Source organism: Oratosquilla oratoria, chromosome 19 (assembly GCF_046742065.1).
Source record: "Oratosquilla oratoria isolate Oo_2021 chromosome 19, ASM4674206v1, whole genome shotgun sequence".
Lineage (NCBI taxonomy): Eukaryota > Metazoa > Arthropoda > Malacostraca > Stomatopoda > Squillidae > Oratosquilla > Oratosquilla oratoria.
In genome coordinates, this window is record NC_134795.1 from 21731372 (window position 1) to 21751281 (window position 19910).

The 19910-nt window shown below is 44.1% G+C and overlaps 2 protein-coding genes across 2 annotated transcripts; both read left to right on the forward strand.

Annotated features, from left to right (window-relative positions):
- The first annotated feature begins 981 nt into the window (after nt 1-981).
- Nucleotides 982-3471, forward strand: LOC143035564 (uncharacterized). Its single transcript, XM_076202431.1, has one exon. It carries the CDS (start codon nt 982-984, stop codon nt 3469-3471), a length of 2490 nt encoding a protein of 829 aa, XP_076058546.1.
- A 998-nt stretch (nt 3472-4469) lies between these two features.
- On the forward strand, nt 4470-18941 carry LOC143035783 (cytochrome c oxidase subunit 7C, mitochondrial-like). The gene is made up of 3 exons (XM_076202734.1): nt 4470-4663; nt 16929-17096; nt 18842-18941. Exons 1-2 carry the CDS (start codon nt 4577-4579, stop codon nt 17043-17045), a joined length of 204 nt encoding a protein of 67 aa, XP_076058849.1. The 5' UTR covers nt 4470-4576; the 3' UTR covers nt 17046-17096; nt 18842-18941.
- The last annotated feature ends 969 nt before the right edge of the window (nt 18942-19910 follow it).

Sequence of the window (19910 nt, forward strand, 5' to 3'; positions counted from 1 at the left end):
GGTGAAGGAGATGTTACTGGGAGTTTTTGGCGAGAGTCCCTTCAAAGCGTACTGCAAACTACGGCGAATGCGGTGGACGGGAGAACAGGTTGACGTGTTCGCAAATGACATTAGGCGATTGGCAGGCCTGATTAATCTCGAAGGCAACTCCCTGGAGATGGTAGTGAGGATGGCTTTCGTGAATGGGTTTCCGGATTACATATCGACTGGACTGCAGGCAATGGAAAATGCAGCAAAGGCAGACATGAGCGAACTTATAGCCCGCGCCAGGCTCCTGACTAAGGCTAAGGATGAAGGGCCGATGGTGGCCGTGGCCAACGAACAGATACAAAGCAGAGTGCCCTCGGCGGGAGAAGGCGCGCGGGCGAGAGTGGTCACGGACCGAGAAGGGAGAACGGGTGAGCTCGGGGGTGACTACAACAGATGGCGCGGGCTGTCGAGGGTCCGTTGTTACGAGTGCCGGAGACTGGGTCACCTGGCAAGGGACTGTAAGGAGGTAGAGCTTACATGTTACTCGTGCAATCAGCCAGGGCACATGGCCCGAAATTGCAGTCAGGGAAACGGGACATCGGCGGCCACTATGCGAGGGGCCGCCGAGGAAATGTAAGGACACCGTTCAGTCGTATGCCGATCGTGGATATTTGGGTGAGAGGGAGACGCGCGAGGGCGCTGATAGACTCTGGCTGTTCAACCACGATCGTGAGGACCGATATAGTTCAAGAGTTCAGACGGGGAGATGTGGCCCTGACGACAGTCGACGGGAGAGAGACGATATGCGATGGCGAACAGGAAATTGAAATGATAGTGGAGGGTATCCCGATACGACTAAGAGTGCTCGTCATTAGAACGATTCTGGAGGGAATGGACGGAATTACCCAGCTTGGAGAAGTCACGTTCATCGGTGGGCTCGTACGGATTGGAATGAGGCAGGACTCGGAAGAGAGGATGAAGAACCGACCGAGGCCGGGTGAGGACGTAGGAATGGCAATGGGAGCCGCGGAGGGCGGTGCTGGCCCGAAGCTCGACCCTGAGGAGAGGGCGACGCCGTGCACGATTGAGGACGAGGACTTCCGGGCGGAATTTGACGGCCGGAAGTGGGAAGTAGAGTGGTATCCGAAGGAAAGCTCGCCCGTCTTGAAGAATAAAGTCGACTGCTACACACGGACCCTCAGAGAGGGGGTGAGGGAGGACTTTGACCTCGAAGTGGAGCGATGGATCGAGGAAGGAATCTTGAGTCCCTGGGAGGAACCGGTGGAGGGCGGAATCCTGCCCTTGATGGCGGTAGTGCAGCCAACCAAGAGAAAGGTACGACCGGTGCTGGACTTCCGAGAGCTGAACCAGTTCGTGAAGTGTCATACTGGCGACGATTTTGTAGATGTATGTAGTGAGACCCTACGCAGGTGGCGCCGAAGGAGGGGGGCGTCCGCCGTTGTAGACTTGCGGGCGGCTTACTTGCAAATTCACGTGACTAAGAAGTTATGGAAGTACCAGCTAGTAAAATACAAAGGGAGAATTTACTGCTTGACCAGACTTGGTTTTGGGCTCAGCTCGGCCCCGAGGATCATGACGAGAATCCTGAAGACGGTACTGGGGAAGACTGAAGCGATGAAGAAGGGCACTGACTCGTACCTAGACGACATACTGGTGGACGATGGCATAGTATCGACGTCGAACGTGGTGGAACATCTGGCTCGATACGGATTGACAGCTAAGGAACCGGAGCCGTTGGAGGGAGGAGCGGTGTTGGGACTGCGACTGGAAAGGAACGCGGCAGGAACGCTGATGTTCAAGCGAGGGAACGAGATCCCGAAGGTGACGGACGAAATGTGTAAACGAGAACTTTTCTCCCTGTGTGGCAAATTAGTGGGCCACTACCCGATCGCCGGATGGCTTCGTACGGCATGTAGCTACATTAAGAGGAGGGCGGGATCGAAAGATTGGGGAGAGAAGGTTGATGAGGACACGCTAACCATGATGCACGACGTTGTCCAGAGGACGATGCACGATGATCCTGTGAGAGGACAGTGGAACGCGCCCCAGCAGAGCCATGGCGTAGTATGGTGCGACGCGAGTAGTATCGCAACCGGCGCCGTCTTGGAGATAGGGAACGTAATAGTCGAAGATGGAGCGTGGCAGCGGAAGAAGGACGACTACCACCATATTAACGTGTCAGAGTTGGACGCGGTCATAAAAGGAACAAATTTGGCGCTGAAATGGGGGCTGCGTGAGATCGAGATCAGGACGGACTCAGCCACGGTAGCGGGGTGGATGAACTCGGTGCTGACGGCTGAAAAGAGAGTACGCACGAAAGGAGCTGCAGAGATCCTGGTGAAGCGCCGCCTCGGGATCCTGAGAGAGTTAATCGACGAGTTCGGCATGAAGATAAGGGTGAGGAAGGTATCCTCGGAGGCGAACAAAGCGGACGCGCTTACCAGAGTAAAGAGGAGCTGGCTGAAAGCGAAGGAAGAACAGGAAGAGAAGCTCGAGATGTGCGCCGCTGGGTCCTTTCGTGCGAAAGAGTTGCACGAAACGCATCATCTAGGGGTCGATAGGTCATTGTTCCTGGCAAGGAAGGTTAATCCGAACATATCAAGGGAAGAGGTGCGGCATGCGGTGAGGGCGTGTGCCCGCTGTCAGTCCATAAACCCAGCCCCCAGACCGCATTCAGCGGGGGAGCTCTGCGTGGAAGAGAATTGGGGGCGGCTGGCAATTGACGTAACCCACTATCAAGGCACCAGATACTTATCGATGGTCGACTGCGGCCCAGGGCGGTTCGGCATTTGGCGAGAACTGAAGGCGGAGACTGGAGAAGAGATTGCGCGGGTGATGGACGAGGTATTTTTGGAGCGGGGCCCAGTGGATGAAGTCCTGATGGACAACGGCACGGCGTTTCGGTCGGAGGCACTGAAAGGTACATTGGACAAGTGGAACACAAGACGCTTCTTCCGGGCAGCGTACCGGCCGAGCGGAAATGGGATAGTAGAACGACACCATCGTACAATTAAGGCCATAGCTGAGAGGGCGCGAATACCGCCGACGGAGGCAGTTTTCTGGTATAATATCTCCCCCAGGTCAGGCCAAGACGACCGCTCGGTTCCGCAAAAGGCTGTGTTCAAATATGATTGGCGCCATCCGCTGCAGGGACCGAAACTGCCGGCCAACGCCGAAGAAGGCCCCGCCTCAGTGCAGGTGGGGGACGAGGTATGGGTGAGACCAAAGGACAGGAAGTGCACGTCACAGTGGACGAGAGGGACAGTGACGGAGGTGAACTCCCGGAACAATGTTTCTGTTGAGGGAGTGCCGCGACATATCTTGGATATACGGCGGGTAGTGAGTGAAGGAGAAGATGAGGAGGAAGGCCACGGGGCGACAACAGAAGAGGATGGGGTGTCTCAGAGACCCCAGCGCGAAAGACGCCCGCCAAGGTGGCTACAGGACTACGATGTAGAGGAAGGAGAAGACGAGGAGTAGGGTGATCTCTAGATCAAGGGGGGGTGTCGTGTGAGCGTGAGTGTGTATGGCGCGGATGGGGACGGACGGTTGGCACCCCCTCCCCCCCTCTCTGGGGGGGGGAGAAGGGGTCAAAGGGCATGAGCGCTGGTATCCCCCTTCCCACCCGAATGCGGGGGGGTGGCCTCACGTAGGCTTGGGTGGCACGGTGCCGAACAAGGACCGCGCGTGGGTGGTGGTGAATGCGAGTGTGAGTGGAGTGTACAGTACCCAGAAAGGGGGATACGATAAGCTAGCATTAATGGTTAGGAGGTAGGGAATTAGGCTAGAGAAGTGGAGAGTTAAGTGCCGCAAAGGAATGTAAGGGCCCACCCAGGAGCGACCGAAACCGAAGACGTCATCGACGCACAAGTAAGTACTTTTGAATCACAATACGTACAGTATATTTGGTCATATAATCTTATAGTTAGTCCTGTAAGTTGCATTTTCTTCAATATTCTAATATCGAGTCCTAATTTTCTATTACTAGTTCTTAACGCACACCAATAGAGGGCAATGTGTATCATGTAGTGTACTTGCATACGTGACGAGAGCTATACCAGGTCAAATGTAAAAACGGAATAAGCTTGTATATTTTCGACAGACAAAGTTTTAGCGTGAACATATAATTACATGATAGTATTGTTGTTTACCACTAGTAAAACACACACAGACTAGTAAAACAATTTAACAAACACAAATTCCTATTTATAATATCTGAAAATTTGCTAGATAAGGTTATTTATTTAATAGAACCATTGTATTATGTCTTTTGTTATATCAAACAACATTTTATACTTTTAAAATGAAGAATTGATGTGATTAAAATAAAAATAGATAATCTCTATAGTGTTTATACTTATTTCAAATTTTGGAATATATTTTTCATTATAAATATAAATTCTTAACAATATTATGTAGTATAATTTCAAAATCAAATTGTTTTAAATTTTGATAAATTTAATTTCAGTATCTCATTTTACTTTTGCTTGGCTAGAGGACAGACGTTGTGCCGTTCACTTGTTCTACCTAGACCGTCGGAGAGGACCGTAATAACTGCAAGAAAAAGTACATATAATTTGGCAAAATGATTGCAAACAGGCTCGCCGTTGTTTCTAGGAGTCTTATGACTTCTGCAGTTCGACGAGGAGGGGATGGTGGAATTCCAGGAGGTGTAAGTAGAATAGCAGATTTTTATTCAGTTAAATGTTTTCGGATCAGCTGAGAGATTCTTGTTGCCGGAATTGGGGCGAAATCCTAAATCCTTATCAGACTCCTACATTTGTTGATTTGGATTAGAGTTTCATGAAATTGTACTTATAATTTCATTTTGATGTTATTGTTTTTTGAGTGTATTGCCACGGATGTATTATTGTCTAGAAATACGTGATATTACTGAAGTGCATATTTGGGAAACTAGTGACGCAATACCAAAGCATCAGTTTGTAGAATAAGAATTGATGAGGAACTGGTCAGGAGCCGATGCATTTAATTTCGTTTGGGGTGTAGCTATATAGTACGGTGGATATTGAATTTTCATTAATTAGAGAATTTATAATTATAAAATTTGAACACGAATTAGGATTTTTTTTCTAATAGTTTTTCCTTCATATGATTAGCAATGTCGATAAATTCTATTGCAAGCCTTAAAGGGTTTAAGCTCGCACACTAGACCTATCTGTATAGTCTTGCTCACTTGGTTCTCACCTTACCTGGTTGACTTGATATTTGTGGGTCAGGGATAGTCAAGACAAGTTGTATAAGTGTGGGTAGCCCAAAACTGCTGGCATGCTAGCCCATCTTGGGAAACACAAAAGACGGTAATTTGGATAACAGGGCTGATTTATGTGCCATAAGGAGGGTTGGTACAATGCAGTGGATAATTTGTATGTTATTTATACATTTCATAAGAAAGCTAATGTGTAAATTCAAATAGGGTATGTCCAGTAGTGGGATTCAAATTTTTCGTCAGCCGGTTCTGTTATAGTCGGTGTATTTCCATCTGACACTAATTTGCAACCACTTCTTAGCCACATTTTCTTTATATTATTGTTATCAATTAAATATTCTAACTAGAAATATGGAAAACTAACAATATTATATTTAAAATGCATCTGTGGCTGCCAAACGTAAAAAATATTCAAATATTTACATACGAAAAACATGAAAAATTGTCAGGTGGAAAAAAAATGGGGTATAGACCTGGGTGCCAACCTATAGTTAGTCTCGTGATCAAAAAATTCGATGGCAAATCGAATAAATACACCTGCACTAGGCTAGTGTGTGCATGTGTAGGCTATGTATGTGCTTACACGTGTGCATATGTGTACATGTACATGAGTATATGTGTGCAATGCATTTGTGTTATTTATAAACAAACATGTTTGTGTGGGTAGGCCTAAGGAGTGTGTATGAGAGTGCGTGTATGTACTATGTATGTATGTCCATAATTATAATAAAATGTAGTTTAATAACACAAATATACAGAGAAACCAAGCACTATATACATGAAAAAAAACTGGTAACCACTTGTGTAAATAAACTATGCAATAAATCACTAACGAAAGTTACGAAACATACCGTCCCGGTACTTATCGGATGAGATGCAGAAGACCACTGACCAGCTGAGCAACTAGTCGGTTTGCCAGTTAGCCGGTTCGCCGAACTGACAAATTTGCGTGAGCCGGTTCTAGCGAATAGGTAAGAACTGGCTGAATCCCACTACTGGGTATGTCCTAGGTGCATATGATGGAGATCTTGAATTGCTGCACTGAATTGGAGCCAAATCAATATATACAATGTCGGCTTTTACTTGGTTTACTTGGAGAAGTTCCAAGGTCCGTCCTCATAGCCATAGTGATCTACCGCCACTACCAGTCCTGCTATCCCTCCTCACAAGGGCCAGTTGGTCTGTTTTTGTGTTGGAAGACAACAGTCTGTGTACCCTGGCACTGGGGATAGTCTGGAACCTTCCATAGAAATCTGGCCAGCACATGCTTGAAGCTGTCCACCAGGCAGTTGGTTCTCTGACTTCTTTTGGAAGAGCATTGAAAATTTTTGGGCCTTTGTGGCCTAGGCTGGGTGCCAGTAAGGTCTTAACCCTCTCTGGAGCTCTTGGTGGGAGCGTTTCTCTCACACTTGCAGCCGTGGCTTACACTGTAGTATGGCTTGATTGTTGAGGGCGAGGGGTCAGGAACAAGGCCCTCCAGGATTTTCCATGTATAGATGACCCTATACCTTTCTCTCCTTTGTTGGGAGTAGTTCCAGTGCTTTCAAGCAATCCCAATAATTAAGATCCTTCATCCCTCTAATATGCCTGGTGTCAATTCTTTGGACAGCCTCTGGTCATCTTGTTCATGTGGAGACCAGAGCGGGCTACATTAGTCCAGGATAGGTTAAATTAGCGCCTTCCAACGAGTTAGCACTACCTTTGCCTCTCTTAAGGAGAAAGTCCATAATACCTAGCTGGCCATCCCCTGTGCCCTTTCCAGTCTCCGTGATGTGGTGCTGGAAAGTGGCATTGTCACCTAGATAGATACCCAGACATTTTACATGTCCTTTGGGTGTAATTGTCATTCCTCTGTGTACAGTTCGGTAATCTTTAATTTCTTGGTTGGTGCCATATTTCATGACCTCAAACTTCTCTTCATTGAACTGCATATTACAATCATTAGCCCAAGTATAGACTATATCAAGGTCATCTTGTAGATGGCGTACATCTTCACTTTCCAGCACTGCACGACTGATGTGGGTATTGTTGGTAAAAGACGGGAGGGTCGAGTCCACTCCTATTTGTCATTCAATAGAAAGGGGCCTTGTGGTACTCTGCTTACTACTTTGATTTCGCCGGATTTCTAGCCATCAACTGCGACTGTTTGGGTACGGTCTGTCAGGAAGTTGTGAAGCCATATTCCTAGGTCCCTTGCCTTGTGGAGGAGGACTCCATGGTCTACCTTGTCGAAGGCTTTTGCAAAGTCTAGAAATACTACATCAACATTCTTCCCCTCTGACAGTTTCGTTAGTAGCCAGTCGTAATGTGTCAGTAGGTTTGAGAGGCAGGACTGACCTTTTCGAAAACCATGCTGGCTCTCTTTTATAAGGTTATTCTCCTCAAGGCATGCAAACAGTTTGTCCCGAACTCATTTCTAAATTGCTTTGATGTGGGACATGAGGGCAACTGGTCGATAATTTTTGGGCAAAGTCCTGTCTCCTCCTTTATATATTGGGTTTATTATGGCTTGTTGCAGTAGTGCTGGGATCTTATCTTTGTCCATGGAAGACAGCCACAACATATGGATTGGGACTGCTAAGACCTCACTGCATTTTAGGGGTAGGATCACCGGAATGCTGTCCAGTCCAGCGGCCAAATTTATCCTTAGCTCCTTTATCGCCTTTATGATGTCATTTACTATGACTTGAAGGTCGGCGAGTTGGTTTTGATTGATTGTCTCCTCATTGAAAAATGTCACAGGATCATGGATTTCTGCTTGTGCCTTTGGTATGCTAAACACACTGTTGTATTGGTGTGCCAGCATCTGACAGGTTTCTTGGGGGTCATCTGTTGTGGTTCCTTGGTCGGTTACTAGGGGTCCCATCTGATTTTGGTCTTCAAGAATTTTTTACAGTAACTGTAGAAGAATTTGGGATTGTGCCTTTGTTGGGTGAAACTATAAATTGTCCCCTGGACAATTTATAGTTTCACCCAACCATAGAATTTGATATGTGGCTTATGTGTTTCTGGTGAGAAATGTTGATATGAATGGTGTACTTTTGAAGTAATTAAGTATTGAAGTTATGCATAAGCCACATCAAATTCTATGGTTGGGTGAACCTATAAATTGACCATATTTTCTATAGCTTAGTTCTCCTCTGGGTGCTTGTTTTTTTTTTTCCAATGTCAGCAATTTTTGTAATGATTGAAAGCTTTTGGGCACAATTGTTGATTTTTCTTACTTTATTGTTGATCAGGGTATTATAATTATTTTAGTTATGCACACCAATGCGATATAGCATTAGAAAATTAAATATTAATTTTGTAAATTATAATACATGAACAAAATATGATTTTCTTATCAGAAAAAAAAATGCTACAAGCAAATTTAATGAACAAAAGCCACTAGGATATGGTCCAGATGCCATGCCAGTCCAGTCACTATCAGATGATAGCTTTCACATTGTGGACTGGGTCTTCTCCAACTCCAGGTGACATTAATTAGCACTCTTACAAAGAGAGTGGGGCTTCCTTGGACTTTGAGAGAACCTGGCATTCTGCCCAAGGTACAATAATAATCAGGCTGTCACCATCCATGACAACGATGACCTAGATGATGTTTAGAATTTGAAGTACCGAATTTCTATATATAGGTTAGGTAGGTTAGAATAGACCTTTCATTTCTTTGGCCTCTGCATCTATCAAAACAGCATATCACTCAACTGCCGTGACTTCGCTAGTAAATAGGTTTTGGCAACTTTTGTTATAGATTTCTGTCAAGAAAATTGTTTATGAGGAGGTGAGGAGGAGTACAGGGGTGGAAAGGGAGTTGGGAGATAGGGTTGATGAAAGAGTATTGGGGTGGTTTGGACACATGGAAAGAATGAGTGAAGAAAGACCAGTAAAGGAGGTATGGAAGGCAGATGTGGACGGAATGAACATGAGGGGACGTCCTAGGATGAGATGGATGGATGGGATGAAGGGGGCTTTGGGGAAGAGGGGAATGTCTGTTGAGGAAGGATGGGAGAGGACAGAAGACAGGGGTGAATGGAGAATGGTTGTATATGGAAGATGTTGTGATGCATGAGGTGGAATGGACAAGGGGATGGGGGGTGAGGTAATGTGTGTGAGCAAAATTTTGACGCAGCCCGAAGGGATTTCTCCCCGTCCTCTCCTTTACATGGGGGAACGGAGAGGGGGGGGGGTCACCGATTTAATGAAGCGGCCTTGCTGTGTCTTGCAACACTGCTTCTGACCCAGGGCAGTGGACAAGGTGCAGGGATGATCTGTCATCTAGGAGGTGCTGAGATGGGAGGGAGGGTGGAGGGGTGTGGAGTGTTTTCAGGGATGGAATGGGTGGGAATGATTTTATGCCTTTTCCTTTTTAGCTACCTCCCTGGTACATACATATACCATACATATACCAAGGCTTTTTCCCCCTTCCAAGGGAGGTAGCCAAAAAGGGAAAGGCATAAAAACACTCCCACCCATTTCATCCCTAAATACACTCCACACCCCTCCCACCCTTCCTCTCATCTGAGCACCTCCTGGATGACGGGTCATCCCTGCACCCTGCCCACCGCCCTGGGTCAGAAGCAGTGTCGCAAGACACAGTACATCCACAGCAAGGCCGCTTCATTTAATCGGCGACCCCCCCTCTCCGTCCCCCTTTGCATATAAGGAGAGGACGGGGAGAAATCCCTTCGGGCTGCGTCAAAATTTACTCACACATACTACCCCACCCCCCACCCCCCCGCCCATTCCTCCTCATGCAGTCACAACATCATCCATATACAACCATTCTCCACTCACCTCTGTCTTCCGTCCTCTCCCTTCCTTCCTCAACAGACATTCCCCTCTTCCCCAAAGCCCCCTTCACCCCATCCATCCACCTCATCCTAGGACGTCCCCTCATGTTCACTCCCTCCACATCTGCCTTCCATACCTCTTTTACTAGTCTTTCTTCACTCATTCTTTCCATGTGTCCAAACCATCCTAATATTCTTTCATCAACCCTATCTCCCAAATCCTTTTTCACCCCTGTTCTCCTCCTCACCTCCTCATTTCTCACTCTATCTAGCCTAGTAACCCCCACCATACTTCTCAGACACCTCATCTCAAACACATTCAAACTCCTTCTCTCTTCTTCTCTTATGTTCCACGTTTCTGCCCCATACAATGCTGTTGGCACAATCACTCCTTCATACAGTCTCCTCTTCGCATCCATTCCCAAATGTCTATTTCTCATTACACTCTTTAAACCACCAAGGCATTTACTCGCTTCTCTCAATCTACATTCTACCTCCACCTTCACTCCACCTTTTCCTGCTACACTTGCACCCAAGTATCTAAAACTATCCACTTCCTCCAGTCGCTCTCCCTTAATGTTCACTTCCAGTCTACTGCCACTTTCACCCCTTGTACATCTCATCACCTTACTTTTACCCACATTTATCTTTAGCTTTCTTCTATCACATACTCTCCCAAACTCTGCCACCAGCTTCCTCAATCCCTCCTCTGACCCTGCCACAAGCGCAGTGTCGTCTGCAAACAACAGCTGGCTCACCTCCCACTTTTCTCCATTTTCTTTAACCATCTCCAATCCCTGACTCACTACCCTAGCATTCACCTCTCGCACCACCCCATCCATGTATAAGTTGAACAGCCAGGGCGACATAACACATCCTTGACGAAGTCCCACCTTTACTTCAAACCACTCACTCTCTCCATTTCCAATCCTAACACATGCTCTACTACTCACATAAAAACTCTTGACAGCTCCCAAAAGCTTTCCTCCTATCCCATAAATCTGCATAACCTCCCACAGTGCCTTTCTGTCTACCCTATCATAAGCCTTTTCCAGATCCATAAAAGCCCAAAAAACATCCTTCCCCTTTCCTATAGCTTTCTCACATATCTGTCTTACCACAAAGATCTGATCTACACAACCTCTACCCGTCCTAAATCCACACTGTTCCTCACCAATTACTCCTTCTGTTCCTCTCCTAATCCTCTCAATTAAGATTCTCCCATAAGCCTTCCCTACTACACTCAACAGGCTAATCCCTCTGAAATTACTACATTCACACTTGTCCCCTTTTCCCTTGTAAAGAGGAACTATACAGGCACTACTCCAGTCCTCCGGTACTCTACCCTCTCTCCAGCAAACATTAAATAATCTCACCAACCAGTCCACCATCACTGAACCTCCCTTTTTCAGACATTCTGCATGACATCCATCCAGACCAGGTGCCTTACCTGCTTTCATCATCTTTACAACTGCCTTCACCTCATCCTTCCTTATTTCTCCTCCATTCTCCTCACTCATCACTCTCATTTTCTTCGTATTTCCCACTGCAGCTATCTTTCCCTCCCTATCCTCCTTCACATTCAGCAACTCCCTAAAATATTCTGCCCATCTTCCCCTCACTGCCATCTCTTCCATTATCAACTCTCCATCTGTACCTTTTACCTTTTCTTCCCTACTTGATTCACCTCCTCTTCCTCTCTTAATTTCTTTCCAAAACATCTTTTTATTACTTTCAAAATTTTCTGTCATACTCCTACCCCATTTCACATCTGCTCTCCTCTTTGCCTCCTTTACCTTCCGCTTTACTTCTCTTTTCTTTTCTTTGTACGTCTCATATGACTCCCCTGTCCTCTTTTGTAACCAATCTGTGAATGCTCGCTTCTTCTCTTCTACAACCTTCTTTGTTTCCTCATCCCACCATTCACTACCCTTTCTTCTATTTCCTCCTGTCCTTCTTGTTCCACACACCATCCTTGCACACTTTAAGACTCCCTCCTTGAACCATCCCCATTCCTCCTCCACACCCATCTCTGCTCTATCCTTAACTCCCTCCCACTCCTCCTTCAGCTTCTTTTCGTACTCCTTCTCCTTTTCCTTTTCATTCAAGGAGTTCACTCTAAGAACCTCCCTACCTTTTGTCCCTTTCCTCCTTCTCCATCTATCCTCCACTCTCAACTTTCCTTCCACCAAAAAATGATCTGATATTCCCCCACCCTCTCCCCTTAGCACATGTACATCCTTAACTCTTCCTATCATAATCCTATTTACCACTACATAATCCATTAGCGCTCTATCTACCACCCTTCCCTCCACCACCCTCTCCCATGTGTACTTATGCTTGACTTTCTTCCGAAACACTGTATTTGCTATCATCAGCTCTCTTTCTAGACACATTTCCACCATCAACTCTCCACTACGATTCTTTCCTGGAACTCCACACTTCCCAACCACTCCATCGATTGGACCATTTCCCACTCTAGCATTAAGGTCTCCCAGCACTATTACATTGACATTTCTTCCTAAACCCTCTATGCACTCATTTAAATCTATCCAAAAGGCCTCCCTTTCTTCTATACTCTTCTCACTGCCCGGCCCATATGCACTTACAAAGACCCACATCTCCTTTCCCAGTTTCACCTTCATCCACATTATCCTTGAGGAAACCTCCTTCCACTCCACTACCCCTTTACCCATCTCCTCACTTACTAGAATAGCCACCCCTTCCCTCCCTCTCCCTCTCTTCACTCCTGATAACCTCCCACTTACACTCCCAAACATACACTCACCCCTCCCTTTCAACTTAGTTTCACTCAAAGCCAACACATCCAACCTTCTTCTCACAAACATACTACCTATCTCTTCCCTTTTACTCTCATCTGTACCACATCCACGCACATTAAAAGACCCAAACCTTAGGGTGCTGGCCCGAGGCCCGCCAGCACCCCTTATGCCTTTTCTTTTCATTTTAGGTAATTGCCCCTTGGGGCTACAGGGAGAAGGATGCCTAGTCCCTCTCCCCGTCCCTTTCTTCTCGCCTCTTACGATCCAAGTGGGAAAACTTGGTGGCAGTATTCTTTTCCCCCACCACAGGGAATTCCCCCAATCAGAAAGAGAATACTCAGAGAAATGGTACAGGACAGCAACAAGGGGTTGGGGGACAGCATAACGGAGGGACAGTCGTAGTATAAAAGTGTCATCATTTCTCTATGAACAGAATTTCTTCTATCATAGACAAAATGATGTGTGGCTCTGGTCCGTAGGGGCGCCCCATATAGACCCTAAAGTATCGACTGCATGCTACTTTGCCACAATAACAAGCAGCCAATACCCCAGACGGGGTAAGGGGGGAAAAGCCCTGGTATATGTATGTACGTTTATTATTATAATTACAAAATTAATCATTTTTCTGTTGCTATATCACGTAGGTGTGCAGAACTAAAATTTACCCTGATCAGGCAGCCCTTTACAGAGTATGTGTTCAAATTTTTTAGTCTCCATAGCTGTGTTCAGATAATCCATGTATTTCTTTAGTCCATCTACACTGAACTGTATTCCATACAGTTGAGCCAAATTCTAGTAAGTCTGGTGTGGGATATGTAGAGAGCATAAAATATGTCACAGCAAAAAGTGGACTCCTGCAAGTCATTCACCAGCCGAGCAGCCTTCCTCAAAATGATGAGTGAAATTTCAGGGTATTGTTGACCACTATGCAGCAAATCTGAGTGGAGTGCAGTGGAGACTGGACCAGTGCCCTCACATCGGGAGGGGGAGGGGGTTGCATGTGCCCAGGAGCAGCACATTTAGAGGAACTGCAATTCTAGTCTGGATGCCACCCACAAGGCTGACTAATTATAATAATAAAAAAAAAGTCAAAGGAGTCCTGAATTACCGTAATATACAAATTTCGTTAGAATCAACAGTATGAAATATTTTCCCTCATCCTTTCTGCAATAGGGACGAATAGTGTTCTTAAAATCTGTTTATTTCTCAAGCCAATAGCTATAATAGGCAGTAAGGAATGGAGATGGGAAGTGGTGATGGTTGGGGTGTGGGGGGTCACTGAGAATTTTGCCACGGGGCAGCACATAGGCATGTAAGGGCTCTTGACTGGACAGATCAGCATTATTCATCAAGTAGACTGAACTAATGGCATTTAGGTGTATATGTCCTCTGACAGAGTAGGACTGCATTTGTCAGTGTTAAAGCTCAACCCCCACTCATTGGCTACTTTGAGTTACTTCAATGTCGGTTTCCTGCCATTGAGGAGTCTTCATGGTACTTAAGATGTATCTTTCATGTCATTGGTGAATGAGCAAAATGGAGGTGAAATAAGGAAAGAAAGGCACCTTGGTTGAATAGGTTTTGTGCAGAATGTCGAAAAAGAGGAGGTACAGTGATGGACTGACTGGTGAGTGAAGAAAGCTTTGTGGAAGGAGTGAACATGAGGGGGCAACCAAGGATGAGATGGATGGATGGGGTAAAAGGGGGCATTGAAAGAGAGGGGAATGTGTTGAGGAAGGACGGGAGAAGATAGGGGTGAATGGAGTATGGATTGGTGTGATGCACAAGAGGAAGTCGTTGGGAGATGAGGGGTGAAGGAGTATGTATGAAAAATAAATTAACACAGCCCAAAGGGATTTCTTCCTGTCTTCTCCATTTCTGCATGAGGGGACAGAGAGGGGGGTTCACTGATTTAATGAAACAGCCATGCTGCTGTGGATGTGCCATCTTGTGCCATTGCTTCTGACCCATCCAGGGCAGTGGGCAAGAGGCAGAGATGAACAGTCATCCAAGAGAAGCCAAAATAAATGGGAGTGGAGTATGTGGGGATGGAATGTGCAGGAGTGGTTTCTATGCCTTTGTTTTTTGGCTACCTCCTTTGTAAGGGGGAAAAGCATTTGGTACATGTATGTATAGCTGAGTGACCTGAATTCTATGAACTGGTTTGATTGCATTTTCTGTGTTTTACTGTGGAAGAGAACTAGTAAATCAGCAATGACTATTTTGAGTATTGTTATCAATAATCATACATCAGGCTTCTGATGCTGTGCACAGGAATTTGACTTGTATTGAAGAGGTTAATATTAAGGGATTGTCTTGTGCTTTGTGGGAAAGCTTTAGGAAAAAGTAAGGATTATTTTTTTGGGTCTTTATGGATTTGGAAAAGGCTTGTAGCAGGTAGACAGTAAGGTACAGTGGGAGGTATTGCAGATATATGGAATAGGAAAGCTGTTAAGACTAGTAAAGAGTTTTTACAATAGTAATAAAGCCTGTGTTAGAATTAGAAATGGAGAGAGTGAGTGGTTTGAGATAAAGGTTAATGATATTTTGATGCAGCCTGAAGAAATCTCCATCTTTTTTTTCTGCATGAGGAGATGGAGAGGGAGTTACTGATCAATTGAAGCGGCCTTGATGTGGATCAGTGTCATGCTGCATTGCTCCTGACTCGGGGGCAGTAGGCGAGATACAGGGATGGCCCATCATCCAGGAGGAACCAAGAAAAGAGGGAGGGGTGGTGAATGGGAGTAGAGTATTGGAGATGAAATTGGTGGAAGTGGATTTATACCCCTTGTAAAGGGGGAAAAGCCCTTGATTGTATGTATAAAAAGAAACTGTTCCCACAACCTTCCTGCTACCTGCCACCAAAGCAGTGGCATAGTTGTCCAGTATGCAAGATGCATTTCAGCCTGGACTGCTTTTTAAGGTTAGGTTAGAATATGGAGAAAAACAAAGTTTCACAAAAATAGTGTGTGGTGCTCAACAATTTTTTTTATTCAGTACGGGGTAATGGGAAGGTTGAAGAAATTTTGTTCACCATTCCTTAATATTAGTTTCCACAAGAAACTAAGTCATTCGAGTTGTAATATAGATGCAAAATGTGTCTACAAATTGCTGATGACTTTTTTTAGAGCAATAGTACAGCCTGATATGGAACTGTGCATGGTTCTGCCCTGTAGGAGATCAGCTATCCAAGTCAATGGGGAGTCTTTGATTCCAAGTAGTCAAGAGTTTATTGATAAGTATAGGATGGCTCACAATGTGAAATGCTTTGCTAAAATCAAATGGTACAACATCCATGATGAAATCTCCATGAAACCAAGTGGTGTCATTGTAAATAAACAATTGATCAACTGTTTTGCCGTGGCGGAAACCATACTGGTGGTCAGAGTAGGTCATTAGAATAAAGAAATCTGTACAGTGCCTCGTTAACAAATCTCTGGTTTTGCAACCAATGGAAGTCGGGCTAATTGGACAGTAGTTTAGGGGGGGAGTAGCAAGAGCCTTTCTTGAATATTGGGACAATATTAGATCTCATCCTTTCTTTGGTTAGTTTACCAGTGGTGAGGGACCTTTAGTATATCAGGAATAGAGGGAGGGTAAAGTGCTCTTAAGTTTGATGGTGACTTCAAGGGTCAGGTTTGACATCTTGATAAAGTGACTGCCAGAATTTTTGGACTCGTATTTATACACCCTTACCCAATAAATTAGTTGTTTTGCTTTATAACATATCAAATAACATTTGGTATGTTGCTAACACAAGAACGTAAACTTGTTTGAAATGAAAAAAGTATATTCCATTTTTTGTACATAAATATTTTCATTTCTGCATAGAATTTTATCATTGGAAAAATGGATATCATTATCAATGAGGAATATTAAAATGAACATCTTGAGGTCAGGTCTCCACATGGGTTGGCCTTCCAAATAGAGAGTTGTTGTTTAAGAGTGATGTAACCTCTTGAATAACATTGATCCTTTTCTGTATAATAAAAAAAAAAAAAAAAATCCAACAAGTAATATTTAAACAGCACACCTTTCATTGATTTTCACAAAAGCTGACTTATTTGATTACACAAATTTAATTTCTGAATGTGTATTGCTTTCCATTACTTGAAAACTTGTAATTTTTCTTTTCAGAACCTACCCTTCCAGATCAAGAATAGGTTCCGGTTGACTGCCCTCTTCACCGTATTCTTTGGTTCAGGTCTGGCACTCCCATTTGTGTTAGTGCGTCACCAACTTTTGAAGAAGTAACCTGGATCTCCTCATCCTTTGTATATATTAGAAGATTTTAATTTATGAAAGGTTGGTTCCAGATGTGTAATGTTTGTTTACCTAGTTGTAGTAATGAAATATAAAGAATATGAACCCCCAAGTACACAAAACTGATAGGTCACAAGACAGGGCAACTTGTATGTGACTTTCTATGACCTTTTTCATCACAGGAAATTTTGTAAGACTTTGTATCCCTTGCACGTAATCTTGAAATATGTTTTGTAGAAGCTGTGGAGCCTGTAGAAGTTGAACAGCTGAGCAGTGGAAGTGTCGCCAGATGTGTGTCACTAGGCAATGCTGGCGGGATATCACTCCTCACAATAAGCTCATTTCTTCTTGGCCCTAGCAGTTCTCTCTTACTTGGTTTCATCCTACAGTGAAACAAGTTGCATTATAATAAACACTAAAATGAAAAAAATAAAGTCAGTAGGAACACTTGCTTGAGCATTACACAGTACACATGACTACACTTTCTTGCCTCAATTCAGTTCACTATGTTTAGGCTGGTGTATCTTTCGAAATTTGTTTATAAATTTAAAAAAAATATGTAAACATCAAATTGAAAGCAAGTCTTACACCATGTCCCTTTAAGTTGGGACATCACCTGCTCAAGATATTTTTTAAGAAAAAAAATGGTAAATGATGCCACATGGCACTTAGTTCAGCAGTGTATTGTGCATACTTGAATTTTTTCCATGCATTTTCAACAAATTAAGTCAAATTTTTAGCATACAAATGTCTTCGATATGATGATGCCTACATAGGTGTCGTGAGGTGAGAGTGGGTATGGAAGGCTGCAGGCATCAGCGTCTCATTGTATGTATTTTGTAGTTGTAGCTGAGTGACCTCTGAATTCTGCGGACTGGTTATATCGTGTTTCCTTTTTGTCATTACTCATAGTGAAAGAATAATTAATACAGCAGCAGTGACTTCATTTTCTGTAATGCAAGTAGTGTGATGCATCATACATTAGGCATCCGATGCTGCGCACAAGAATTTGACTCTTATTGAAGAGGTTAATCTCTTCAAAATGAGTCATATTCTCACATGCAGCATCAGATGCCTGAGGTACGATGATTGGTGCATCACAATACTCACATAAAATATAAAGTCACTGCTTCTCTTTCACTGAGTAATAATTGACAAAATGTGATGAAGCCAGTTCGCAGAATTCAGGGGTCACTTGGCTACAACTACAAAATAAATATAATAAAGATGCTGACACCAGTATCATCATATGGAAGAGGTTGAGACACCCAGGCTTGTACATGTAAGAATGGATGGTTGATACAAGATACAAAGAGCATTGAAGGATGAAAGCTGATAAGGTGTCTGGGTTGGGTGGGTGGCATGGTGTGCAATGACTGGAGGACCTTTTATAGTGGACTAGCTAGTAAGTAGTTTTGATGTGCATGAGAGAGAGGAGTGTGCCAGATTGGAATGGAGTGCTTGTATACAACACTAGGTTAGTCTTTCTTGTATACCCATACAGTTGAGTGCTTTATTTTCGTTTGTCATATTGTAAATGGTTTTGAATATGACAGTTTTGTCATGGCAAAATGAGTGGCCAGTGGATGAACAGATAGATGCCCAATTTTCGTACGTAAGAGATTAGCATGTAAAATTTCAAGTGAAACAATTATTTTGGTAGATATTCAATATTTCTTGCTTTTCTCTCACTCTCACTCTCAAGAAAATATATAAGCAAAAGTTTTGTTTTGTCATGTCTACTGTTTTCCAGGTTTCAAATATTTATACAGCTATTTTCTTTGCAGATGATGGCATACTCTTGGAGGCCTGTGATCACTAATACATCAGATTGTGCATATGGCAACACTTGTCTGTAATTTTTTGCAGTATAAACATGTAATTTTACTATTCTTTCATTACCCCCATGATTTACTGGAATAAGACACAAATGGAAGTTTTCCTTTGCATACACCCCCACCTCTCCCAACATATTACCACCACATTATAGGAGACAACCCTCCCATTTACCAAATTACACAACACCCTGCAATGACTACACCAAATTGTGGTTGACAAACACCAATACCCTTGTAATCTCTGGAACTTGTAAAAAGCAGGACTATTGACCAAAATACAATTAGCCTCAAACTAAACCAAATTAGGAAATACGAGATAAAGTATGACATCAGTGAGATCTAAAAGGATAAAAGTGCTAGTTAACTACAATGTAAACTGCCATGGGCCTTGCATGAACACAAAGTATGATGGGGAATGCAAGGAACAGTTTGGTATACATATATACAATGGCTGCAACCACAAGGGATGAACAAGTGGATCTCGTATTATTTCCAAACATATGTTCCCATTTCCATTATACAACAAACATAAGCCCTCCAATGTTTGAGCATGATTGCATACCCCATTTAAGGATGGGGATTAGCACATCTTGGCAGTAGCCTACACAACTGAGGAATCCTTTCCCTATAGCCTTATTCTTTTCTGTCTGTAACCCTGCCATTTCCCGCTGTCACACTACCTAAACCTCCCTTGCATTCAAGAAATCTAACACTACCTTTCCACTCTACTTCCATTAGGATCTATGCACCCCTTACTTTTTCCAGACACCTTCCCACACTTCTAAAATACTTTCTTTTCGATGAACCACAACTTCCAGCTTAGATAACTTAAAATATGAAGCAAAAGATAAAATGTCCTATTGTATGCTTCAACTGCCATCACTTGGGACACTGGACATAACTTGCACTGCCTAACAGGCATGAGTTTTGTTCATCCTCTGCATATGGTATCCCAAGTTTGAACCCGTTCATGTGTACGAACTGCAACAGTGATCACCTTGTCATCCTAGGGATAAAG

What these genes read in the sequence shown, in the direction of transcription:
- LOC143035783 (XM_076202734.1), top strand. Translation starts at nt 4,577, where the DNA reads ATGATTGCAAACAGGCTCGCCGTTGTTTCTAGGAGTCTTATGACTTCT. An exon ending in ATGGTGGAATTCCAGGAGGT is followed by an intron (nt 4,664 to 16,928) that starts GTAAGTAGAATA and finishes TTTTCTTTTCAG; the next exon opens with AACCTACCCTTCCAGATCAA.
- LOC143035564 (XM_076202431.1), top strand. Translation starts at nt 982, where the DNA reads ATGGCAATGGGAGCCGCGGAGGGCGGTGCTGGCCCGAAGCTCGACCCT.